General features: G+C 44.7%; 1 protein-coding gene across 5 annotated transcripts in view; it reads right to left on the reverse strand.

The window, feature by feature from the left end:
• The window catches only part of USP22 (ubiquitin specific peptidase 22), a 136,709-nt gene that overhangs the window by 50,124 nt on the left and 59,024 nt on the right, over positions 1–27,561 (reverse strand). For 4 of the 5 annotated variants that reach the window (XM_029576574.1, XM_029576577.1, XM_029576576.1 and 1 more), the window contains 3 exons: positions 21,816–21,929; positions 21,381–21,425; positions 17,705–17,806 (listed from right to left, as the gene is read on the reverse strand). In XM_029576574.1, coding sequence (XP_029432434.1) covers positions 17,705–17,806; positions 21,381–21,425; positions 21,816–21,929 — 261 coding nt within the window. The remainder of the gene's footprint in view (positions 1–17,704; positions 17,807–21,380; positions 21,426–21,815; positions 21,930–27,561) is intronic. The other variant, XM_029576575.1, reaches the window with a different exon arrangement.

The raw sequence follows: 27,561 nt of genomic DNA on the forward strand, positions 1-27,561 counted from the left end.
TATGAGGAAAGACTAAAGAGGTTAGGACTTTTCAGCTTGGAGACGAGACGGCTGAGGGGGGATATGATAGAGGTGTTTAAAATCATGAGAGGTCTAGAACGGGTAGATGTGAATCAGTTATTTACTCTTTCAGATAATAGAAAGACTCTGAGGCACTCCATGAAGTTAGCATGTGGCACATTTAAAACTAATCGGAGAAAGTTCTTTTTCACTCAACGCACAATTAAACTCTGGAATTTGTTGCCAGAGGATGTGGTTAGTGCAGTTAGTATAGCTGTGTTTAAAAAAGGATTGGATAAGTTCTTGGAGGAGAAGTCCATTACCTGCTATTAATTAAGTTGACTTAGATAATAACCACTGCTATTACTAGCAACAGTAACATGGAATAGACTTAGTTTTTGGGTACTTGCCAGGTTCTTCTGGCCTGGATTTGCCACTGTTGGAAACAGGATGCTGGGCTTGATGGACCCTTGGTCTGACCCAGCAAGGCATGTTCTTATGTTCTTAATTCCTGGTTTAAATTCCTCCTCCTTTTGGTTGTAGGTAGTGTGATTAGCCAGCCCATTTGCAAATTCATCTTCTCTACTATATGAACTGCTCATAAAACCAAGAAGATTCCTCTCTGCCCAGGATAACCTTTGTAGTGTATCATTACTCAAAAAAATAAAAAAAAATAAAAAATGTGGATGTTCACATAAAAATCAGACCTATTGCAGAATCCTTGGCTGCAAGGCTACTACAGCATTCCTCAATGCTCTTATTTTCCAGAATATTCAGGTGCTGCTTCTTCTCATCCTTAAACCAAAGTCCTTAAGATGAAATTCCTTCATATGAGGAAGCTCATGTTCGTCAGAATTAATATCAATTTTTTATTAACAAGAATATTCTTCTCTCTCAAATTGTCTCCAGTCTACGAGGTCAGAGCTTGGACCACATTCTTGGGACAGCAGAAAATTATATCATTTTTGTGCTTTTCACTGCATTGGCAACAGTGCTCTCAGACAGAGATGGTACGGCCAGGAGGTTCTATTATTGCATTAATGAATCTTCAATATACACTTTTCTGCCGTCACTACGTTTTTGAGATTGTGTCCTTCTGGCCTACTCTGCCAGATGAGTCCCCTTGTCCCCTGGCAGTCTTACCATCTTACCTCTTAGTGACAAACTTAAGCTCCAGATGAGACAAATCTTAAAAGAAAAGAGAACATGGCTTGTTCCCTCAACACAGCTCTGTCTCCACAAAGGATATGGCTCTTATCAGTATATCTGAATAAAGACATACAAAAGATTGCTTTTTCTTGAAGCCACTTTTTCCTTGATCTCTGATTACATTTCTTAGTACTTAATGATCTCTCTCCATACATGGTACAGAATAGTCAATTAGTTCCAATATTTACATTAGTAGCGTTTTTGTGGTTTACTCCTTTACCACTATGTCTGGTTCCTTGCATCAAGCTTTTTATTGGTTGGTCTGGGAATAAATAATTATACTCTGATTTACACAAAGAATTTATAAAAGAAAAAATGACTTAACTAAACGTTTAGTAAGAAATTGCCAGTGGGAAATGGAGGCAGACCTGGGGTCAGAGATTGGTTGCTTGCTTCCCCCTTCCAACAAAAAATGTTCTGCTGTCCCACCCCCATCTAGATTTTTTTTCTATTCATTTTTTTTTCACAAGTAATCCCTAGTAGGGAACTGCATGTCCACTATCTGCTGGAGATGGAGAATTCTAGCGGGCTGATGTTGGGGCGTTCTTGAGCAACTGTCAGGTTTCCTAGATGGTTCGAGGGTGCAAGCGCAGCAGCATACAGAAAGTACATTAAGTTGCCATACAATTCTACCCTTTATTTTATTCTATTGCTAAAAGAAATTGTTCATCTAACGCCACTTGCAGGCAGTTATATGGCAAAAGAACCATTTAAGGAATGCTCAGCAGAGAATTCATGCACCAAAATCAGAGAAAAAAATTCTGTGTCAAGTTTAAAGAGCAACAACAAGATGACCCGTGTGAACTAGACACAGATTCTCTCTTTGTAATGTCTTCAGGTATCTGTGTGGGGTTCTAGACTTTATTTTAACATTTACCAAAATAAGAAAACAAAAAAAAAAAAATTCTGAAGTGTAAATACAAATCTAATTTGCTAAACATGATACAGAGCATCTCTAATTTTAGGCTGTGTTAAGTAAAGGATACAGATTCTGGTCAGCTGAAAGGATCTCAGGATGCACGTAATGAATGGGTGTAGGCACCAGTATACAATTTAAGAAACACTGAAGTGTAAAAGAAATCCAGGATTAATTTAAACTATTTAAGCTGAATTTCAGGCTGATTTAAAAGGTTGCCTCTACTCGTGCTTCTCCTCCTCATCACTCCACCTAATATCAAAACAGCTGCAAAAGTCACCTGCCGGCTACAACTTTTCCTCCCCCTAAATTCAAAAAAGGCATTTGCTCACTCTCTTCAAAAGGATCTTCCAATTCCTCTTTTCTTTTCATAAAATTGCAAATGGGAATCTAGGGTGATTCTGGCTAATCCTCCTTATGCTCTTCCAGTTGTTAAAGGGAGGCACATTGGCAGAGTCTTCACTTAACTTCCCTTCATATGCTAATCAGAGGCAAGCTGATACTTAGCTAATGCTGCCTACAGAACACTTCCAAGACAGATCTAACGTTGCAGGAGCAGCCTGACAGAAGAACTGGGAAACGGGTCCATAAAAACATACCATCTCCTCTTCAAATTTGGTTTGGTTGTTTTTTTCCTTTGACGACCTCCAAAAATTTCTTACTCACCCTTGTGCAATGACCATGGCATGGAATTTCATTTGCCAGACTTGTTCACTCAGATTAGTTGGGAGAGAAAGTGTCGTCGTGAGTAGAGGTACTTCAGAGAATCCCTTGCTGCTGGCTAATCATTCCCCCCATTCTGAATTTCTAGGTGGAATGTATCGCGCTGCCTACAGTCACGAAACCCTATTCCCTTTCATGAGACACCTCATGTAAAATTATGCTGTCTGTTCCTTGTTCTACATGAGTGAGAATGCATGTTACAGATGGTACTGAAACCAGAGGCGACACGGGCTAGAGAGGTTACAGCATGAGGCTGATTCAGGACAAGCCACAGGACATAAGTTTAAAACTAACATCTGCCACAGGGTGGCCCTGTTTAAATCACAGTCTACCAATGGGACAGCTGAAAACAGTCTCTCTCTTAGTTTGTTTTTTTTTCAATGCAGCAGCTATTGCTGACCAAAATGAAATCGCTCGCTCGACAAAAAGCACAAAGGGTCAGCTAGCCTTACCTCAAGAAATAAAAGGTCAAACAAATAAATTGTGGGTTACATTTTGTTGGATTAACTTAATACATTTGTGACTAGTTTTTTTAAAATGCTACTCCTTTTATCAGGTCACAAATATATCAAATATTGTCACAAAATGCATCAAGTTAGTTTAATAAAACAGCATCACCCAAAAGTGTAAGAAAAGGTTAATAAGCGAGTTATTTAAGAAGATAAACATGGCAACCTCATCATTCCAAGAACTCATAGTGGGGATGGAGGGAGCAGGAGGCAGCCACCTACGGAGAACATGCGGGTGCAGTTGACAAAGTAACTAAGCAATGGACTACACTGTGCACCCCACGGAGAATATCTGGTAAGTCTCCAAGGAACGTAGGTGGCATCTTTGCAACAGCCCCTCCGCTTCTTCCTTTCTGGACTGAAGGAACAGCTGCAGAAGTGGAAGGGGGCAAGAGGCTGACCATTGAAATGGTGAGAGAAGAGACTGGAGGGGAGGAGGCAAGAGAGATGGGAGCAGGAGGACCAAGGGAGAGGCTGCAGATGTTGGGAAGATCGATGAAAAGGCGAGAAGACGTGGGGGGCTGCTGGTTACCTGCAATCGGAGCCCCCTCGCTGTCAAAAAGTTTGTGTATTCCTGACCCATAGGGAATGTGTGAGATTAAATGCACCACCAGCCACTTACCATACAACAGTGAGCGCTGGGCAGCCCCTCCCTCTCTCCAACAGTAGCGGAAAGGAGAGGGGAAGGTTAGAATGTGCTAATCCCAACACTCAGATTTGCTTTTCTCATCCATGTGTAAAGCAGGTCTATAACTGTACACGACAAGGCAAACTAGAAATGAAAGTCACTTTACTTAGGAAATATAAGAAAACAAAAACTTTAAAGCTATCTGGACACAGAGCAATGGCAACACTCGGGGATAAACCAATCCCAGAATGTAACGTCAGAACTGCACACTTTCACTCTTTAGTTGCAAGTCTAATGTCACTGATAGGCCCAACCTGGGTCCATCCAGGGTTCACAGTACAGAAGTTTTAAATTAGCACAGAATAAAACGGGACCAACACCTATAATTAATGACTTGTGGCTAAGGCAGCTCATTGAGGACCCCCATCTACCAAGCATTCACCAACACACACAAACTGGGAGAAAAGGTTTCATACAGGCTGCTCAGTGTCAGAAAGTAGAGTCTAACAGGGCTACGTATATCAACTAAATGGCAATGAGCTTTTTAATTAAAAGTCCAATTGCACATAGGAATTTAACATTTAAATCACAGAATTCTCCTTTTGCTGTTGCTCTGGCTTCAAGGTGAAAAACCTCAAATCAGTTGCATCATGCATACGAATGAAAATTCCAGCTCCTCTAAAACATTTTTTTTTTAATATTTGGAGTCCCAGAAATTATTCCATTCACAATAAGATTTTTAAGTCACAAGAAAAGTTAGCTTATAGAAATATTTGCAGTCAATAGTGTGGATTTACAATGATCCTTCAATCAAACTAAGGATCATCCCCTGGGAAGAATCATTGCCCAGTGAATGCAAAGTTACAGAAAGAAATTCCCCAGTTCCTAGTGTATTTTCACTCAATTTTGGTGAAGACCAGAACTGTGAAAGACTTCAAAGGGGCATGGGATCCATAAAGTCTAGAGGACGTGAATGAAGAGTGAGTGGCTCGCGGGAATGACTGCTACTACCTGGAGATAATACCCTTATTCAATAAACATATACACGGTTAATGCGACTCGAACATTGCTCTAAGCTTCAACGGCATGAGGAAATGTGGAAAAAAGGATATGCATTCACAAAAAAGCAGGGAGTAGCTTGCTTGTTACGGCGGTTACTACCCCAAACTAAATAAGCCTGATACTTCACTTTCAATGCATATCCAGCATAGCTCTCTGCTTCAACGGCAGGAGGGAATGAAGAAAAGTGGATCTATATACAGACAACAACCAACAAGGACTGAATTACATGTGGCTTCAGTATTTAGCAAAGTTAACAGTTGCAGCCCCTTTTCCTCTCTCATATGATAAAATATATCTTCTGACATGGATACAGGACACCACAGCTGAATGGCTGATTGGCCTGCACACAGGTTGCTTATACACAGTTCTCCCTCTCTTTTTTTTTTTTTTTAAGCACATTAAACCAAAAACAAACTGGCATAAATGTAATTAAGTCACAAAATCATTTTGGGTGCACAGAACAAAAATGATGCTCAAGTATAAAATCAGATAGAAGCAGCCTCTCCAAACAGAGATCGTTCGACATCCAGGTGCCCTGACATTATTTTGAATTAGCAGGGGGAAGGGGGGGGTTGCTTTTGCTTGCAACTTTCTCCTCTCTCTGTACTCACAAGCTCTCTCTCACACTTACACACAGAGGCTCCTAATCACACATCTACACCCATTCTGTCTCTCACATTTACACATGCACAGGCTTTCAATCACACACACACACATGCTCTCTTATACACACAGGCTCTCAATCACACATATACACGCTGTGTGTCTCACACACAAAGGATATCAATCACACACGCATAGGCTCTCAATAGGAAAATTAGTTCTTACCTGTTAATTTTCGTTCCTGTAGTACCACGGATCAGTCCAGACCATGGGTTGAGCCTCCTGTCCAGCAGATGGAGACAGACCAAAACTGAAAGGGTATCCTATATCAGGACAGAGCCTACCCTGCAGCCCTTCAGTATAACCATTGTCAAAGCAGAAAAAAAAACACAAAAGAACAAGATCAAGCAAGTAACTACAAAACTCAATTGAATAACTCCTCAACCTTTTAAGGAACTCTGTAGAAAGAAACGCTCTTGCATATACTTGGTCATCAAAACCAATGCTTCCGGTGTTCTGAAGAGAATACAGTACTGGCATCCGAATATCTGTAGGAAAAGCTTCGAGTGGACGACGTGAAAGAGCAAACAGGGAAGGGCATCTGGACTGATCCGTGGTACTACAGGAACGAAAATTAACAAGTAAGAACTAATTTTCCTTTCCCTGTACGTACCGGATCAGTCCAGACTGTGGGATGTACCAAAGCTTCCCTAAACCGGGTGGGACCGAGACAGTCCCTCTCGAAGCACTTGCCGACCAAAAGAACCAAAAAAACGGTGCTTACACATCCAGGCAGCAGTGTCGAGCAAAAGTATGCAGGGACGTCCATGTAGCGGCCCTGCAGATTTCTTGCGGAGAAACCGATTGACTCTCTGCCTAAGGAAGTAGCTTGAGAACGCAACGAATGAGCCTTTAGGCCCTCAGGAACTGCTCGACCTTGACAAAGATAGGTCGAGGACATTGCCTCCTTCAACCACCGAGCAATAGTAGTCTTAGAAGACGGTTTGCCCTGATTTGGACCACTCCAGAGGACAAAAAGATGATCCGAGACCCGAAAGTCATTGGTAACCTGGAGATACCGGAGTAAAACGCGTTTAACATCAAGCCTGCGAAGATCGCCCTCAGTGGTACCCGCAATCTCCTCTTGAGAGAACGCTGGAAGCTCCACCTACTGGTTGACATGGAAAGCGGAAACGACTTTCGGCAAGAAGGCGGCACCGTTTTGAGAGAGACTCCTGAATCAGAAAACCACAGAAAAGGTTCCAGACAAGACAACGCTTGGATCTCTGAAACCCGCCGAGCGGAAGAGATAGAAACTAGAAAAACCGCCTTGAGCATGAGATCTTTTACCATAGCCCGATGGAGGGTTCAAACGGAGCCGCACAGAGAGCCCGAAGGACAAGATTAAGACTCCACGACGGACAAGTGGAGCGAGCAGGCGGCTGCAGGTGCTTGACGCCCTTCAAGAACCGAACCACGTTCGGGTGGCCCGCTAAGGGATGACTTTCGACCCTTCTGAGAAGAGAGCCGAGAGCAGAGACTTGCACGCGCAAGGAACTGAAGGAAAGACCCTTGGAGAGAGACCCTTCTGGAGGAAGGAAAGTACCGCCGAGACCCCCAATTCCGCACAGTCTAAAAAACTTTCCAAATGCGTACATAAGCCAGAAAAGTCGACTGCTTACGAGCCCGCAGTAAAGTAGAGATATCCTCCTCCTTATAACCCTTATGCCTCAGGCGTCTCCGTTCAAAAGCCAGGCCCCTAGACAAAAGCGATCGGCCTGGTCGAAAAATACGGATCCCTGCCGAAGTAGACGAGGAAGATGGCCGAGCCGGAGAGGTCCTTTCGTTGCCAGGTTGACAAGATCCGCGAACCACGGTCTGCGAGGCCATTCAGGTGATACCAGAACCACTGGCCCTTGATGGAGTTCTATTCTTCAGAGAACTTTTCCCACCAGAGGCCACGGAGGGAGCATATAGAGAAGGACGTCTGCGGGCCAGGGGAGAGCTAGAGCATCCACTCCCTCCAAACAGTGCTCTCTCCAGCAGCTGAAGAACCTGTTGGCCTTGGCGTCCAGGTGAGGGGGACCCCACCTGCCAACGATCAGAATCATGGCTTCTTCCGAGAGTTCCCACTCTCCCGGATCGAGAGACTGGTGACTAAGGAAATTGGCCTGTACATTCTCCTTGCCCGCTATATGGGAGGCCGCCAGGGAATCCAGATGATGCTCCACCCAGGCAAAGTGACGGCTGGTGACTGCGAGGGTCCCCTGATGGTTGATATAAGCAATGGTGGTGGAGTTGTCGGAGAGAACCCTCCCCGCCTTGCCACGGATCAGGGGCAGAAACTTCTGTAGAGCCAGATGCACCGCCCAGGCCTCCAGCCGATTGATGGGCCAACGAGACTGAATTGAAGACCAGATCCCCTGCATGGTCTGGGACTGGCATACTGCACCCTAGCCAGAGAGACTGGTATCCGTGGTTACTACCATCCACTGTGGAGTCTGAAGAGGCATTCACTGGAGAAGATGAGGAAGCAAAAGCCACCACTGCAAGGCGGCGATGGTAGAGGCCGAAAGCGGGAGAACGTGTGAAACTGTTCAGACACCGGCTGCCAACGGGATAGCAAAGCTCTCTCTAACGGTCGCATATGCGCAAACGCCCAGGGGACTAGGTCGATGGTGGAGGCCATCGAGCCCAGAACCTGGAGATAGTCCCACGCCGTCGGGAGAGGGAGCGAGAGAAGTTTTCGTACCTGGTCGATAAGTTTGAGAGCCCAGGCGCAAGGTAGGGACACCTTGCCGATCTGAGTATCGAAGCGTGCCCCCAGAAATTCCAACACCTGGGAAGGCTGAAGATTGCTTTTGGGAAAATTGACTATCCACCCGAGGGAGGCGAGGAGAGCTAGAACCCGATCTACTGCCTGCTGGCAGCGACTCTCCGACTTGGCCCGCACGAGCCAGTCGTCCAGATAGGGGTGGACCAGGACTCCTCCTTGGCGGAGGGCAGCCACCACCACCACCACGACCTTGGTGAAGGTGCGTGGTGAGGTGGCCAGACCGAAGGGCAACGCCTGAAACTGAAAATCCCAGTTGAGGATGTGGAAGCGAAGACACTTCTTGTGATCGTGGCGAATCGGAATGTGGAAGTAGGCCTCTGTCAGATCGAGAGAGGCGAGGAACTCGCCAGGATGAACCGCCGTGATGACCGCTCTCAAGGTCTCCATGCGAAAATGTGGGATCTTGAGAGCTCGGTTGACCCTCTTGAGGTCCAAGATTGGACGAAAGGCACCTTCCTTCTTGGGTACCACGAAGTAAATGGAATACTGGCTGGCACAGAGTTCCTCCTCTGGAAATGGGACAATGGCGCCCAGACTCAGGAGCCTGGTGAGTGTTTGGTCCACCGCCTCCCGTTTGAGACAGCCGCAAGGAGAGACTACAAAGAGGTCCGGTAGGTCTCGAGCAAATTCTAAAGCGTAACCGTCTTGGACAATCTCGAGAACCCATTGGTCCAACGTGAATTTGACCCACTCCTCGAAAAACAGGGAGAGACGACCACCCAGAAAGGGAACCGAGGAATGGGTCAACCGAACTTCATTGTGGGACTGGCTTTGGGGTGGCGCGCTGAGACGCTCCCTCACGGAAGGGCTGGCGCCCACGAAAAGGCTGGGACCAAGATTGAGAACAGGAAGAATAACCTCTAGAGGAGCCACCGCACCTGCGAGGCGTATATCTCCGTTGACCCCGGAATCGAGGACGGGGTGGCGCAAACGACCGAGATTGTTTCAGATGGTCCTACGGCAGCTTATGAACCTTGTTTTCCCCCCAAGGAGTTAATAAGCTGCTCAAGGTCCTCTCCAAAGAGCAACTTACCCTTGAAAGGCAACGTGCCCAACCGCACCTTGGATGATGGGTCCGCGGACCAATTGCACAACCAGAGAAGCCTTCTGGCGGAAACCGCCGAGACCATCGCTTTCGCCTGGACGCGGAGGAGGTCGTACAGCGCATCTTCCCCATACGCGAAGACTCCTTCCAACCGTTTAGCCTGCTCCGCCTCTGCAGACGGGAGGTCCTGGGTGCCGAGGAATTGCTGAACCCACCTAAGACCTGCCCGCTGCATGAGACTGCTGCAGATAGTCGCCCAAACTACCAGGGCCAGAACCTCGAAGATACGTTTTAGATGGGCTTCGAGCTTACGATCCTGTACGTCCTTCAGGACTGTCGCCCACACTACTGCAATTGTGGTGTGTTTGGTGACTGCAGAGACAGAAGAATCTACTGTGGGAATTCTCAGCATGTCCAGGCAGTCCTCCAGGAGGGGGTAGAGCTTGTCCATAGCCCTCCCGACACGGAGCCCCGCTTCGGGAGCTTCCCATTCCCGGAGGAGCAACAACTTATGCATAGGATGGAAGGGAAAAGCACACGCCAGAGCCCTAAGTCCCGCCAGGACGGGTCCATATCCTTGGGCAGCAAAGCCAGAGTATCCGCAGGGGGCCCCCTCAATCCCTAGCTCCTGGAGGACAAAGGGAATGAGGGGTTCCAATTCTTTCCCTCTGAAACATCCGGAGAACCTGGGGGTCATCCCCCTCCGGGGGGGGGGGGGGGCGGGGAGCGCCCCCGCCAAATCCATGGTGGGATCCGGATCTGGAGTGACCAGAGGCGTCGGAGGATCAGGGATGGGAGGTACCCCTGGGACCACCCGCACCCAGACCAGCCCCTGCGGCTCCGGAGTCGGAGGAGCAGGTGGCGGAGTTGGTCGTGAGAGTTTCGCTGGCAGGGGACCTGGGGAAGGGTCCTCCTCCTCCTGCAAGCTGGCCAAGTAAGATTTGTGCATGAGAAGCACACATTCTGAGGAAAAATGGGGCCTAGCCTTGCCGGAGGGGGGGGGGGGGGGAAGGGGACCTCGTCCTGGGGCAGCACGGGGCTCAAATCGGGGGAAAACTCCGAAAAATTCAGTTCCTCAGCACCTGGCAGCCCCGAATTGGGAGCTGCCGAAACACCCAAGATGGCCACCGTTCCCGCGGTTTGCCGACCTGGGAACGGCCATGCCATGCAGTGAGGAACACGACCCCGGGCTGGATTTACAAGCGCTGCCGAGGAGAGACCCTCCTCACCCGGCAGACACGCAGAGCAGAGCCCCTCACGGGGTTCACCACAAGCAGTGCAGTCAAAATCAGCTGAGAAGAAAAAAAAATTAGCTGCCGGCAGGAGCGGAGACAGAGGAATGAACCCTGCACGCTCCTCTGCACTAAAGACTCCGGCTGCCGGCTTGTGGATTTATTTTACTTATGTCTTTCCCTTTTACTATTTTTTTTTCCCAAACTGAGGAAAGTGAAAACCTTCCCAGTGCAGGGAAAGAAAAAGAGGAGCGCTGAGCCCCCAAGGCAGCCAGAGAAGGGGGGGGGGGTGAGGGACTGGACCATCAGTTTCACCCCCCACACCAAGAAAGCAAAACAGGCCTTAGGCTATGCCATACACAAGGGGCCAAGCCCCGCAAAAGCCAGGAGACAGAAGCGTTTCCTGTGAAAGAAGAGACAGGTAGAGTCCATCACAAACAAATTAAACATTTTTTTTTTTTTAAACACTAGAAATAATTTACTACTTGCATTATCCTTTAGAGAGAAAAGAAAGCAACAGGAAAAACAAGGGCTGACTAGCCGAGATCAGGGAACCGCAGGGCGAGCTGATCCATCTGCTGGAGACAGACAAATCCTGAAGGGCTGCAGGGTAGGCTCTGTCCTGATATAGGACACCCTTTCAGTTTTGGTCTGTCTTCATCTGCTGGACAGGAGGCTCAACCCACGGTCTGGACTGATCCGGGTACGTACAGGGAACACACACTTACATACATGCTCTCTCCCCCCCACCCCCCACCGAAGAACAACTGGTGGCAGCAGCAACGTCCTCTTCAGGGTGTCCCATTGGCCACGGGGGTTGACCTTGTTCCTCTTTTTGCTCTGGGCCGATGCTACCTGTGCTTGCAAATTACCGCGTGCACAGCAGCTGCACACAACGTCCTCTTCCGGGCCGTGGGGGCAGAAAAAGAGAGACCATGCTGCTAATGCCGCTGATCTCAGCTATCCCGCAGCATTACAAGCCCGAGCGGAAGAAGAAGTTTGCATCTCGCTGGGGTAAAGGGGATTAAGCTGGACCCGTGGGGGGACCGGGAAGTTTGGCGACACACTGGTTGAGAACTGCTGATCTAGAAGAAGAGATCACAGGGTATGAATTTCCAAAAGGGTAGATGCAGGAGCAGTATCAAATATTCCTTCACAAAGGGAGGGGTAGATGAATGGAATGGACTCCCAGTGGAGGTTTTGGCAAGAAAACCAGTAATGGAATTCAGAAATGCCAGAGATAAGCACCCAGGTTCCCCGGTGCACAGGACAATAAATCACATTGGACATCAATATCAGGATATTAAAAGGGGCAGCCGAGATTAAGAGAGCAGAGATCCATGGCTGTGGTTGCTGCGTTGCTCCCCTTTGCTGTTCCTGGCCGCCGCCTCCTCTGTCACTGACTTGCTCTAATTTCTGCCGCCACCTCCCTCTCTCTCTCTCTTGCTCTCTCCATCTCTCCCTCTCTTCTATTGCACTCCTCCAGCATCTTAAAATCCACAATGCACCCTGCTAGTTGAGCCCTTTAAATATATGTGAGCTAAAAGGTTTAACACCTGGTCGGAGATGTGTGTTGTTTTGGCCTTAGTATGCATGCACTAAAGCCTAATTTGCATCAGACCTTCCTTCATTTACATGCATGTGCCAATGTCTTCTGGGTCTGGTTTAGCATGCACGCCAGGGCCTTAGTACACAGGCTGCTATTCTGACTGCACAACCCCATAATCCACTAAAACGGACTAACCTCAGATTCCACATCTCATGCACCTGGTACATGAAATTTAAACATATACATTGTGCAGCAGAGGAGAGACAGGGCAGATAAGATAGACGTGCAAATACCCAAAAGGTATTGATAATGATCCAGAAGCAAGCCTATGTCAATGGAAAGAAAGTGCTAGGACAAGGAGAGATAATATGAGGCTCTGGTGCGGCGCGGGAGGGATCTAAGGGAATCTTGTAGTATGCTTATCTTCTCAAGATGGTAGCGTACAAAGAGAAAGACAAAATAAATAAATAAATACGATTCCTCTCCTGGAAAAGGAGGTCAACACTGCGGCTGCCAAGATGTATCCTAGGCAGTGTGGACAGAATAACTGGATGGGCCGACAGGTCTTTTTCTGTCATGTACTCTGTTACAAGGAAATAGAGTAACAAAGTAATAATATCAAGTAGGGCAATAAAATTAATTATCGAGAAAACTTCCAACTGTTTGCAGTGCTAGAGAATAGCACAAAAAAAAAAAAAAATAGAAGAAAAGTTCATTATTAAGGCAGAAAATCTTCCTGTAGTGGTGGCTTGGTTTCCAAGCATATCTTGACAGATTCTTTAGCCATCACACAAAGCACATCTGAATCATTGCTGACTCAGTACTCATTCCATCAAATGCAGAGGCTGGAAGAGGCGGCACTCTTGCTGCAGTATAATCTAGCATTTATATTATAAAGCCCTAAAGTGACTGTAGTTATTTCTACGTGCAGAATGGCCAAACCATAGGCATGCACTTCGTCTGCATGAATGCAGAGCATACAAATGTTTGCATGAAACAGAAGTGGTGATATTATTAAAAGAAGATATATTTAACCTAAGACACAGTATTAGCTGCTCTTTACTAATACTTTAATACCTAGTGCATAGGATTCGCATCCATGCCATTGACAAATATCCTAAGACAGACTTAAATGTTGATTTAAGAATAAAAGGCTCATCCCAAGAGATCACTACAGCCTTTCCACTTGCTCCAGTGCTCTTTCTAAAAGGACATTAAAAAAATCTTCCTCTAAATCACATCTCCCTCTGTTTTCAACTACATGGTGCCCTGGGAATATGTCCTTGAGGTCTGGCGGCCACTCTTACGAGCACAGAACTACTCGATTCCTCAGTGAAAAGTTTGCATTTATTGGTGGGAAGGTGGAGAGTATGAGAGGGGACAAGATTGCTTTTGCCCAGCTTCATTTAAGCAGACAGTTGAAGAAATCAGATTTGTTCAGTCTGCGAGCCAAGTCCATTTGACCAGAGCTGAGAAATACAATAGTAAAACATATGCAGTTAATGGGACCCTTCTCCCCTTATCTTTTATCTGCTGTAAAGACTAAACAGATGTACTGATGTCTAGAGCTTTGTGCGTGGATCAATAAAGGAGCAAGGGCTGGCAGAAACAGGATCGAGACTGCAGCACTGGAGTCTGCACGCAGGCTTGCTACAGATTCTCAGTCTCAGCCTGATGCGTCAGTGTGAAGAATGTGATGGGAAAGAGGCAGGCAGGTATATATTTAGAAGAAGGTGGGCGAAAAAGGTGCAAGGGTAACACCAATATTTCTGGGGGCTTTTTTTTTTTGCTTCAAATAGCACACATTTCTTTTTTTTTTTTTTTTTTAAGAAAGCAATGCCTCCCCCCCCCCCCACCAAAGCCCAGTTCTTGGCTGGGAAAGCGTGTGATAAATGAGGACGACATCAAGGGCCTAGGGTACCTTGGCATGGGAACTCCAGGGCTCAGTACGAGACATTAAAGCGAGTCTGAGGAAGTAGAGGGAGAGCGATCACTTCCCCAACTCCATATTCCGGAAGTATATTCCCTCCCTATTCCCCTCTTCTTACTGGAAGAAAGTTCATGGAGCCAGCAGCACCGACGACATCCTAGGAATTAAACTGTTAGCTGAAAACCAGCCATCGACATCAATACTGAGGTTTAAAAAAGCAGTTGCAGAACCAAAATGTCATAACCTACAGCACGCAATGGTTGGCCTGGGAGGGATGCAGAATGGAGGAGTCGTCATCTCAGTTAAGGGGACTATGAGTAAATAGCCGAGAACCCCTCTTGAACATGGTAGATGCAAAAATGCCTGGCTGGCAAAGGTCAAACGCCTGAACATATGCGCTAACAGAAGATAAGATCTGGAAAATGTGATTAATGTTGAGATGTCAGCTACATATATATCTATCTTTATATTTGTAAAGAAATCAGTTTGAAAACCATAAAAACAATGTGAGAAGCAGATACAACATGAATTTCTGGTTATTCAAAGCAGTCTGATGTAAGTGCAAGTTTCTGAATTCTACACCCCCTCCAGCAAACGTGCAGTTGGACTGAAAACCGTGGCCTTCCTACCTCCAGATGTTTCCTCAATCTTCCTATCGCTTCAGACTATTCCAAAGGCTTAGATACCCCCTTTGAATATCAGATTGTTCTTCAAGTTTCCACCCAACATTTCTTTTCAACCCTAGGGTTGCATTATTCACGTACTACTGTTGACCCAAATGCATCAACAAAGACAATGGCGCTCCCTTGTTATTTCCTGAAGCATACTGGGAAGACACGTTATTAGATTGCTGCACAATGATTTAATGATAGCTGCAGCAAAGCCTGAAGGCTAGGTAAACACCTTTATAAAAAATGTATACAAAGAAAAAAAATCTAGCATCCAAGAAATTAAATCTCACCTTCCAGCATACAATATTCATCACTCCTACAAGCCTTAACCATGAGGTGCCGATGCATGAATTAAAAAAGGTAGGGATGGGTTTTTCTTTATTTTCAGAATGCTACAAAATGCCCTCAGATACAATATGATGGAGGATTATTGCCTAAATCTTGGCTGCTTGGATTATAAACAGGATACATATACTGAAAGAAGCCAGATAAAGGGCTACAAAAAATAGTCTCAGCATATGAACTTGAGGAGCTTTGAGTGAGGTGGGGTAGCTGAAGCCAACACAAAGATGTATTTCATCACCTGCGAGATCTGCACAGAGAACATGCTGACAAACAGATTGAAAGCACGAAGCAAAGCTCTCCTATGATATTTCTCATTCATTTTCCACACAGAGAATGGTGAAATCACTCACATTGCTGGGTGGGAGACTCCAGTATATCACCATCCTGGTGGCATCAATGAGATTCATAAAGTACATCTGGTCGGACCGACTTTCCCCTGTCGCTCTTGGTCTCAATGGTGGTTCTCCCATGCCTTTTATACCTCTCTCAGCACGTACCCTGTAACGTTCCTCAGGACCTCAATGGAACCATTATCTTCCTTTTTATGGCGGTGGAAACCTCCCCAAATAAAACTTCTGGATTTTGCAGTTCCCTAGGACTTGGGGGGGGGGGGGGGGGGGTTGGATATCCCGAACTTATTTCTTTATTAGCTAGCTTCAAGATTAGTGGGTACTATTAACTTAGCTAGCTGGGTGCCGGAGAGTTTGCGGTTGGGGGAGCTCACCTTGACCTCGCTTCTTACTTTCCCTAATGCTTCTCCCCTTACTATGCAAAGCTAGGATGGGGTTCAACTGACCTATCACACATCCTTAAGGTTTGCTGTACTGTCAATAAATTATTAGGCTACCAAAATGAGGGATCCTCTCCTATTTCCTGCCTTCAGAGTAAGCCGGTTTTATCCCTTCTCACACTGTCCCTGGATCTGAAGGACTGGGGTCAGAAGGATTTAAGATTTCTAGACCAGATTTGGATTGGGGGGGGGGGGGGTGTTCAGTTTAGGCGTTTGAGACCTTCAGGCCGAGTTTCACATTCTAGAGCACACACGATGTGTCTTTTCACAATTGCAGAGAGTCATTATGCAGCACCCAGATCACAGTGGGGTACTGCATCCACGTTCAGGACTGGAATCCTTATTGATTCAGCCTAGTTTGTAATACTAAGGGCACCCAGTATCCAGCATCTCCCAAGGACACTTATAATGCCTATTAAAAATACTTTATACCTTTTACTGAGTCTAAGTGTTCTTGTGTCCCTGGCCCTAAACACAGAGTATTATTTACAGTCTCGAAACCGTTTGAGCTCAAGGATCTATAAGTACTCAATGGATGGAATATTTGACCCGGAGACATGTCCCACCATTATAGAGAAGTAGAATGAGGATTTATCATTGAATCTGGATGAGGAGGATTAGAGAGACATTTGGAGTTCACACACTTAAAGTGTCCCATTGTAATAAAGTTCGGGAATTAATGTTTCACCTACTACATAGAACTTATCCCCTTTTTTCCTCAACTCAGTGCATCTAGCCCTCTGTGCTGGCGGGGGTGTGGAGAACCCGCTTCTCATTTTCACGAGGTGGGACTGTCCTACTGTAAGTAATTCTTAGCAGCAGGGGAGACCCTGACCAAAGAAATACTGGGCCGACCTCTTCAATTTACTGCCTTTCTGCTGGGTAGATGGGGTGATTCCAACTTGAATAAATCTGCTAAAGTCCTTGCTATTTCCTTTACAGAATGTCGCGCATATCCCGAATGCCTACTATTGGAAGCCAACTCCTTTGATTAATCACTGGAGGTTGGCGATAGCGGACTTTGCTATAATGGAGAAAGTCTCCTTCTCTCTCCTTAATAGGCAGGCCTATGACAATATACGGAAGATGTGGAGATAACAGACAGAGTCCCATCTCTGGGTGCTGTTACATTCAATATAAACACTGTTAAAGCTTCCGTCCCTTTATCATCACATTATTATCTATGTCACATTGTTCTTGATAAGGGTTAGGGCATGGTATCCTACTCCCTTTAATGTCTTATTATTGCTTGTTGGGACTTTGTTGCCCTGTTTCTTCTTTGTTGTATCCCTAAAATAAAGAGGATCTGCATCTGGGCTGATTCCAAAGCCTGGCTGAAGATGCCACAGAGGCAGAGTTTTCAGCCTCCGCGAGACGGGAGGCTTGGCCATTGACAGAATCCTAGCCAAGGAAAGGGCTGGTGGGCATGTGGTGTGAGAAGGACCCAGCTGGTTGCACAGTACAGCTGAAAGTCCAGGAAAACTGCCAAACAAACAAAAAAAAAAAATCCCCAAAAACCAACCCCTCCCCCCCCCCACAAAAAAACCCCCAAACATCCTCGCACTCAAACCCCCTTTATCAGCTGCGTCTTTGACAGCAGAAAACTTAGCCCATTCCTTGACAGGAAGGACGTGCACAACAATTTCTTCCACTCACCTATGGTGCAGTTTGTAGTTATTTTCCTGCGCTTCGGGTTGTGTCGCAATAACTCTAACTCCCGTTTGGTTGGCTCCCAAGTTGAATACTTTTCTCCAACTCCTGAAAAGAGAAGGGAAGTTTGGGTAGCACAACAGTGAAGGGCGGTCTCAAAAGGAAAAAGCTGCGAGCTGTGACTCAGTAAGTTGGACTCAACAGACGTGGCAGCACAATATTATCCATCTTGCTTTTACTATAGCTCAGAAAAGCATCAACCGACCTTGACAATGTGCCTTCGCAAACACAATAACAGTTGCAGCTACGAGCACCGAATTCTTAAGTTTGAGATGCACCATTCCAAAAAGGAAAGAGCATCAGTAAGATGACCCAGTATAAAGGCCAAATCAGTGCCTATTTTACTACTACTTTCAGAAGCAGCTCATATGGCTAATGCAATTACATCTTCAGGCATGAAGCATACATAAAAACCAAAGGCAACCTGGGGATTGATGTTAGCATTTCTACAAAGAAACATTTTTTTTAAACTATCCATTGGATCCAACTTATTTAACAGCAGCATCCTTGATGTAACGCTAGGCAGAAGCTAGTAAATAATATATGCTCCCAAATAGTATATTTCTTCTCTGTGCCAGCTTTCAGCTCTTTCATTAGGTCAGCGGAGACACCGAGGAACAGAACACCCAAGTTCAGAAGAGACCATGGCTCTCACTTTCACTCATCCGACAGGTGAGAAGACTACAAGTCTGCTATGAGAGCACCTCTGAAGGTTGAATTAAAAACCAGCATTAAACACCTCAAAGCTTTAGTTGGACCAGGGAATTTAAAAAGGTAGCACCCCCGTCCCCCCTCCACCCACCCCAAATAAAAAGCAAAGAATATTAAGACCTTATCACTCCCGTTTCAGACTTTTTAACCCCCGTTCTATTGTGTACTCAAAATATCCGACTGACAATTGAGTAGCAGACTGCAGAGCCCATGTTTCTCAGATTTCTAGTAGCAGGTGCTTCTGTAGCACACAGTTACAAACAACGAGACAGGTTTATGCCTTGAGATCATCTTTAGTCCTCAGCAACATTAAGGAATGGCAAGCTGCAGGTAGTGGAGAGCGGAGGGGGAAAGCAGCAGGCCGAATCACCATGCCAAAAATTGGACGTTATCAATTGGGTCTTCATTTTTTTTTTCACAATTTAAAACCAGACTACATATCCCACTATCATCTTCTGGACAGAAGTATTTTGAAAGTGAGGGAGGGAGGGCCATCCAATTTTTACTGTCACTAAAAACAGGAGTAGCAAGATAAAACCGTAAAAAGCTGATGCAGAGTATGATGCTAATAAAAGAGAGATATTGCTAGCCGGAATGGATGGACAGACTAGATAGAAATGTGACAGCACAAAGAGACCATGTGGCCTAGGTATCTAAGCCATAAAAACATTTTGGCATTCAGACAGGCAATCTAGTCTAAAATCGACAGATTAACGTCGATTCGGTTTATTCTGTGCAGAACGCATCCTGCAGAAATGGGACTGCAGCAGAGAAAAAGAAAACTATAGCTACAGAAAGAGTGCAAAACCTCTGTGAAGGCTTTACGCCCATTCTTTTAGCTTTATAGGACTTTCATCGATTTTCAGTAATTAAAAAAAAAAAAGTTAATACTAGGGAGTTACCCCACCTAAAATACAGTTCTGTCTCTTTTAAGGACACATTGAAAACCGTGATCATACCTTTAAAAGGCATAAGGAAATACTATAGCTTTTATCAATCTATTCCCTAAATATGATTTGCAGTCTATGCAGTGAATCTGTATACACTGCTGACAGAGTCCACAGTGCTGCACTTTGTTCCCTTCTGTTTGCATGGATTTCTTTGACCTTCAATCCTCATTATTAAAAAATCACGAAAATGGAAGGCTCACAGTACAAATTTTTTTTTTTTTTAAAGGAAAACAACACTCAGGAGCACAGTCAGCCCCATCCGGTGACGGAGTGGCCACCCTGCAAAGCTGTGGTCCTGCCTAATAGCACTTTGGGCAGAGAGTGCATTCGTCTCCAACAAAGATCAAGAACACAAGTTGATATGGAACACCAGTCTGGAACTCGTTCGACTAAAACTGTGCTTGAACATCTACTGGGAAGGACAAATGAGTTTGGGAAATTCCCAACCTGTTAATCATTCCCAAAAAAAAAGCAATCTTACAGTGAATCCTGAATATCAAAAACTAAATAAAGATGCATGTACAACAGACAGAACACATCCCTTTATGTAATCCACTCCCCTCTGAATTGGCCTGTAAGTGGTAGAAATACAAGTAGGATATTGGATTGAAAAGGACAGAAATTTGAGAAAGATGTTGCTGTGGTGAAGCACAGTGCAGTTTCTGTAGTTATAAATAAGCCTGCGCCCTGGTACACTGGTTGTGGGAATCCGATACCACAAAATCCCAGAAGTGCTGCAACCACCAGAGATGATGCATGGAGGAGGGGGGCGGGCCTGGAAAGGAGTGGTTTTCACACAGCCTCTTGCAGCACAGTTATGTCGGACTCCAAATCTTCAACAAAGAAATATTTGCAAGGTTTTCGGGAAGAAGATGGTAGATTACATTCTAGTACTGGCTTCTTCCTACTCCTTAGAAGGAACCTGCAATTTTCGCCCACCTTTCCACAAAGGAAACCTTAGCCCTCTGCGTGCAATGCAATGTTTCAAATGTAGACAGATTAACGCCCTAAAAGAAAAGCTAATCTAACTTTTACTGCGGTTCTTTTTTAAATTTTGCAACTTGTGCCCTTAACTCTAGAAGATGCTACATTTAGAACAAATTTCCTCACACGAAATGGGATGAAATTTGTTCATTTGACAACACCGCCCAATGTGCACCTCTCTCATCTTGCAAATATGAAGTAATTTGTGATCATCAACCTGGCTGTTCCCAGAGGGAACTCAAAGGCTTATCGAGAACACTTTTCATGAATACAACATGCACTTCTGACGTGCTGGTCATTATTAATGTCCGTGTACTGCTCAATGAGAAATTTTCTGGCAATGAACTGGATGGAATGAGATGAAAGCCTGAAAAGGGGACCTTAACCCACCAGGGGATTAAAAAGGAAAAAAAAACAAACCAAAACCAAAACCAAAACACTCCACCTTGCAGGGCATTGCAATTCTAAACTGCACTACCAGGTTAAAAATCCTTTATTGTAAAGCTGTCACAGTAAACATTTTGTTTACTTCACAAGGTCCCATCAGTAGTTTCTGTGAAGTTAACAGAATGCTGGCAAGTAGCCGATCGGCCTGCAGGACTTGCATCCAAGCGTTTTGGACCACTCCATGATGTCCACAAATACAGATTTATTTATTTTTTTTTACAGGTAAAACATCACTGAAAGATTTCATTACTGAATGATTAAATTTAAGCAGCATGTTTTCATCTCTCAATTGCATGCCAAGCGAGAAAATCACATTCTGGGAAGAAAAAAAACAAACCATAAAACGTCCAATGTTCGTATTTCTAGCAGAAAATTCAAAACAGCTCCTTCTTGTCATCTCCGAAAGGGGGGGGGGGGGGGGGGGGGGAAGGAGAAGCAGCACGACAAAGCTGAAATTCCTAAGCATAAATCTCATCTAGCAATGGCAGGACAAATCTGTGGGAAGTGCGCCTCCAGCCCACGCCTCTTACCTGTCATTGTACACTGGTAGGGAGAAACCATTGTTGGGGTGAAGGCTAAAAAAGAAAAAATTAGGGAAAGCAAACTGAATAATAAAACAAATGCGTGCATTTATATCATCTCTAACTCTATGGGAATCACTGGAGGGATTTATGAGAAGGGGGGGGGGGGGGGGGAACAGATCTACTCAACATGGCCCCCATGACTAAGGAGCAGACAATTACAGTCTCTCTACCTGAAATAATCCACCTGCCTAACGCTGCCTCAGCTTAGCAGCATTAGGGCAAATAGGAGGGCTGTGCAAAGAAATTAAAAAGTAGTCTTAGCTACTGCAAAGTGGCAGGTGGCCCCCATCTTTGCTGCTCTCTTCCATGGGTTCACCCCCTCCCCCCGCCACCTCATCCTTAGCCCAGACATTTCAGGCAGGTACTAAAGGAAAACCAAACCTTGTAGTTTCCAAGCCTTCCGTTGTTCTTCTTTGGCAATTTGTTCCATGTCTTTGTCGTAAATGTAATCTTGACACATAAAGCAGTAAATACCCCCATACAAAAGGTCTATGGCTGCAAACAGAAGACAAGAGATGCCGGAATTAGTGATGAGAAAAGGAAGGGAATAAGATGCACACTGACTTCACATCTTGCACCATTTGCACTGTATCTAGGAAGCTTTATTGTGCAAACTCAATGACTTTTTCCATGTAGAGCAGAAGATATTCAGTCAAAACCCAAATAGCCAAAAAGATACATGTTAAATCTGCTAATCCTACTCATTAAGCAGGCAAAGAACAAGTCCAAAATCATTAGATCTGTCACCCAAGCAACTATGGATGCCTTAAAAAAACAAAACCTGCTGGAGCAAACCATATTTCATCAATCCAATACATGGTTAGATTGCTCGATAATCACACCCAAAGGCGCACTTTATAGTGCCGGCATGCCTACCCTTTTAGGGTCCTGCACTTAGGGGGCCACGCCCCAGGACTTAAAATGACTTCCTGGACATTCCAGCCAAAATTAGTGATTCCGAGCTAGACTGCAGGTAGCGAACAGTCTCTGCTATGAAGCAGAAGAGTCTCGCTTTCTTCACAGCTTACGGAGAAAAATGATCATTTCCTTTTCTCCAACCAGGCTAGTACAGGAAGAGCCTGGGTGCTGATCATTTCCACCTGTGGGATAATTCTGCCTCCAAATTAAAACAGAACGAGGATAACTCCCTGGGGGAAAAAGTGCAGGCAGAGCCTGGCACGTCTACTTGTTGGACTCAGCTCAGTTGTACGCTTGCATATAACCTGGATCCTAGTGAAAAGGCCATACTCGAGATAAGATGATGCCCAGGAATTCCTGCAGGAGGAAGCATCTGTCCTTCTCCTAGGTTTGTTTGAAGAGACCAGAATAAGACAAAATGTCCTGGGGCCAAGGAAGCATGCAAACCCATTCCAAGCCCAGGGAGACTTGTGGGGAATTCTGGAGAAGTTTTGACTGAATATCATAGTCACACAGATTCTGAAGAGTCTCCTTTGCTACCAGCTGCAGGACGACTGCACGCCCACCCTGCTGAAACCTGCTGTGCAGCTAGAATTCTGCACATCTGGATTCAACCCCGCATCTCTCGCACCAGAACAAGAAACAATGGCATTCTTCATTTCTACTCTGCCTACTGGATTTTCTTCAGGTATGAAACTATATTTGCATTTCAACACTTAAGTACATTTTTTTTTTAGCAGACTTTATACATGCTCTCTTGTACTGTTAACCATATTTCTGGCTTGCTCTCCATTTTACTGCATGTTCTGTAGTACTGCAACGCAATGCAGCTTCACTTTCATTATATCTAGGAATACAAATCATTCTAATCCTGACTGTTATGCATAAATGCAAAGGTTTAGAAAGCATCACAGCTTAGGTCACCATTACCTGGGTGTTGGGCTCTGTGTCCAAGTTTACACTTTTTTTTTTTTCTCAGACAAGAAAACAGCAATTTTGGGGGCATGGATCACACTGCCTCAGGCTGCTCTGCCCTTTAACTGGCTCTTACTTTCATTTTCAATTTCAGTATCATAAACCAGAAGGAAGTGCGACATTCTAGACAGCCTCGATGCCACTTTTGTGCAACACAACCAACATATGTAAAACGTGACACACAGTGCCTTGCAAGAGTCTTCATACCCTTGTACATTCTTCATATTGTGTTATCAAAAAAAAAAAATACAATATACATCAAAGTGACATCATAAATCAAAGTAGGAGCTTGTTTCTTCACCGATCTATAAAACACTTGACACTTCCATCACTTTTAGCTAGCTGTATTTTAAATTTATGCATGTTCTATTATAAACTGCCTCTGAACTATGGAGGGCGCAAGTATATAAGTAATTTTAAATAAAATAAATAATGAACTATTATAGAACTATTGCAAAGTAAATAATTAAAAAAAAAAAGCCTTGATTGCATAAGTCTTCCCACCCCTTGCCTCAATACTCTGTGAAAGCCCCTTTGCAGCAATAACCGCCATGAATCGTTTCGGGTAAGTGTTTACCAACTTTGCACAGTGGATGGCGCAGTTTGTGTCCATTTTTCATGGCAGAAGAACTCGAGCCCTTTCACGCTGGCTGTGGGATGCAGTCTTCAGTTCTCGTCACAGATTTTCTGTTGGATTCAGGTCTGGGCTTTGCCTGGGCCACTCCAGGGCATTCACTTTCTTCTTGCTGAGTGGCTCCATTATTGCTTTTGCTTTGTGCTTAGGTTCATTGTCCTGTTGAAAGGTGAATCTTCTCCCAAGTCCCAGCTCTATGGCAGAAGAGAACAGGTTTCCCTCCAGGATCGGCCTGCACTTTGCACCATCCACATTTCTCTCCATCTTCACAAGCCCCCTCCCCCGTCCCTGCTGCAAAGCATCCCCACAACATAATGTCGCCATCACCGTGCTTTAGTGTAGGGAATCGGGTACCACGACGATACGCTGTACTCGTTTTACGCAGCACTAACTGCTTAGCAATGAAACAAAAAAAAAAAGGTTCCAAGCTGGTCTCATCAGACCACAAAACCTCCAGCCACATGCATGCAGCATCCCCTGAATGTTTCTTTCCTAAAGCTATGAGTCACCTCCATTGGCTTCCTTCTTGCCACCCTCCCTTAAAAGCAATGAGTGTGAAGTAATCTTGGAACTGCTGATCAGTCAATAGTTCATTGATTTAAAATAATATATACTGCACCATAAGCAAAACTATCAGGAGCAGCTTACAATAAAACCAATCCTCCTCTTCAATGCTAAAGCCCTGCAACCCTGCCCATACAAGCACTAGAGGACAGGAAATATTTATTCAGATATCGAAATAAAGGGATCAACAAACAAAATCTAGACTACCTTTTCACTGGACTAACAATCCATCTGTGACCAACACTCGAGGGTTATCCTCTCTTCATCAGATCAATGAAGGTACTCTGCGCTTACACTGGGTTTAAACAGAGTCTTATTTGGGTCTTAGGCTGCCTGCCTGCACCATTATAGCTCAGTAATGGGGAGAAGGAGTTGAGTGGATGAGACGGTAAAACATTACAGTTTAAAGGGCCTGTATCCGATAATGGGTGAGAGCCAAAATAAATATTTTCCCCAGTCTCAGCCAGAGGCCTCTGTAGTCCTTTTAAGAAGTAATCTTAGGCCTCACAGTGACCTTCCGCAGCAGTTTTCTTAATCCACGGCTACTGACTCTGCAGGGACGGCCTGATAGCGGCAGTGTCTTTGTGGTGCCAAACTGTTTCCATGTTACAATGATGGACCTGACAGTGCCCCAAGAGATATTCAAACACATTGACATTTTCTTAGAGCCCTTCCCCAATCTGTACCTTTGAACAACAACATCCTGGAGTTCTTTCAATAGCTACTTGTTCAGCATATTTTGACCTTTGCTATAAATTGATTTCGTACAACAGAAACAGACGATTCTTCATCCAGAACTATTCAACTCTATCAACTACTGTGACTGGACACAAGTGGGCTCTATAACTTATTATGGGCCTTGTTAAGGCAAATTTTTTTCGTGTTTGCTATGATTTATGGAATCAAGACACTGGCTTTTTTTTTATTCTTAATTACCTTTGGAATATGTCAAATTAGTTTTTAACAATGAAAGTGTAGAATACGTTGTGTAGATTAGTGAAACAACTCCCAACTTTTATGCATTTTGATTTTTTTTTTTTTTTTTTTTTTTTAAGATAGCAGAAAATTTAAAATACATAAAGCAATGATCTATCATGACTTATTCAAAGCTTTCGATATGTAATCAATTTCAAACTACCGTATATTCTAGAATACAAAACAGCAGAGGCACAGTAATTCTCGAGAACCCATGAGTTGAATTCTGCCCCCATGTATTTCTTCACACCTCTTCCTATCTCCCCCTCCATTCCCCCCACATAAAAAATTCACTTGCAAACTTTGAAACATACGAAAGTCAGATGTCTCGGCTGCGTACAAAGTTTGGTTGAGCTTCATCTAGTCATTTAGAAATCGAAAGGAGGACACACGCACACGAACATCTGATAAGTCTCACCTGCTTAAGGAAACGAGACCTATAAAAGGAAGAAGCTATTGCTTCTTATAATATAATTTATAATATGTAAAACTCCATTTGATTGGTTACATGCTACCATATATTTCCCAACAAGCTCTTATGTTTGCATGCCTACTCTTGTGGTCTGAGAAACCTACACTAATTTATCTTACCCTACACCTTAAATTTGTAACAGTAACACTCAGTGGCACAAACGAGTCTTTGCTGAAACAGAAGTACTCAAGTAGCGGGGTCTGTCTTGCAGGCTACACGCTCCTTATGTTCACCAGATTGGTGCGGCAGGTGGCTGGTGGTGCAACATCCGGAAAGGCCACAGGGACCTGGGGGGAGGGGAGTGCCTGATATCTGAATAAATGTCATGCTGGTGTTGATGGCTGTTTGGTCTACCGTGGGTCCTTGTCATTGGACACGAGAGCAGAGAGGTGCTGGATGTTAACTAAATGAGGACCTGGCATGCTCGGCTACTTCAGAGGCTGGAATGGATAAGGAGCAATGTCCTACAGGCAGTCATGCTTTATGGCTGGCAGCTGGGATCTACCTTTGACAGTATAGACAGGAATAACTGGGCAAACTGGAAGGGCTCTGCCTTCATCAGCTATGTCCCTATATTACTTAATCAATGCAGTTTGCATCAGGTTGGTTTTTTGTTTTAGGATTCTTACGTTGGTCACAGATGGGTCAGGTTCAGGGGGTCACCATCCAACATCTAGAACCCCCCTCATACATTATGTGTGTCATGCTCCTAATCTAATCTTCAATTTTATTTTTTTTTTAACATACCTTTCCAAGTGACCATGCTCACAGCCTATAAACATAGCAGTACTTCAGGCGTTTTGCTATTTGTCTCTCTGTTCTTACATTCCTTTGAGCTGTACTTGGGAGGGAAGGTGATCATGTCTGTGAAGACTATTTGTAGAGAATACAGAAAGCATTCAACTACATTACATGCAGCCTGGTTTCTGAAAACATGTTAATGGAAGACCCTGTTACAGCAGCGCATGCAAAGCTTCGCTTCCAGAAGTGTTAGCCAGCGGGTTACAAAATGCAATTCTTTTTTGTGTGCCTTTCTGATATGGTTAAATATTTAGTTATCCGAACACTATATGTACAGTGTTCACTGGCATTAATTTACAGATGGCTTGCCATCAGAGATAATGCAATTATTTGTCTTCCTTCTGCAGTATTTCACTTTACCCTAAGTTTTAAATAGGTTCTCAGAGAATTAAAATTAGAATGTTTTAATTTTTTTAAACATTTTCATAGACTTCAAAAGCCATGGCTGTCTGTGCTTTGCTTGAAACCAGGGTTGTACAATTTTGCCCGCTTAGCAGACGCACAGAAGGGAAGCGTTGCCATAGCAACAGTGTGGGGGCGATTCTGTAGCTCCACAAAAATATATCTAGAAGCTTTCCACCGAAATCTGGGCATAGAAATTGGCTTTTAGAAATGGCGTGTGCATGGCTACTGTATAAACAAAGCCATCTCTTGTAGCCATGCTGCAGTCATTCTCAGCTCTTAATCAGAAATATTTATCACCAACAGTATTTGATGTACTGGGGGGATTTTTTGGTCCTCTTGCTCAGTCGGAACTGGGGCTGGTCTCTGACCCCATGAAAGGAAAC

The sequence above is a fragment of the Rhinatrema bivittatum genome, chromosome 14 (genome assembly GCF_901001135.1).
Source record: "Rhinatrema bivittatum chromosome 14, aRhiBiv1.1, whole genome shotgun sequence".
NCBI lineage: Eukaryota > Metazoa > Chordata > Amphibia > Gymnophiona > Rhinatrematidae > Rhinatrema > Rhinatrema bivittatum.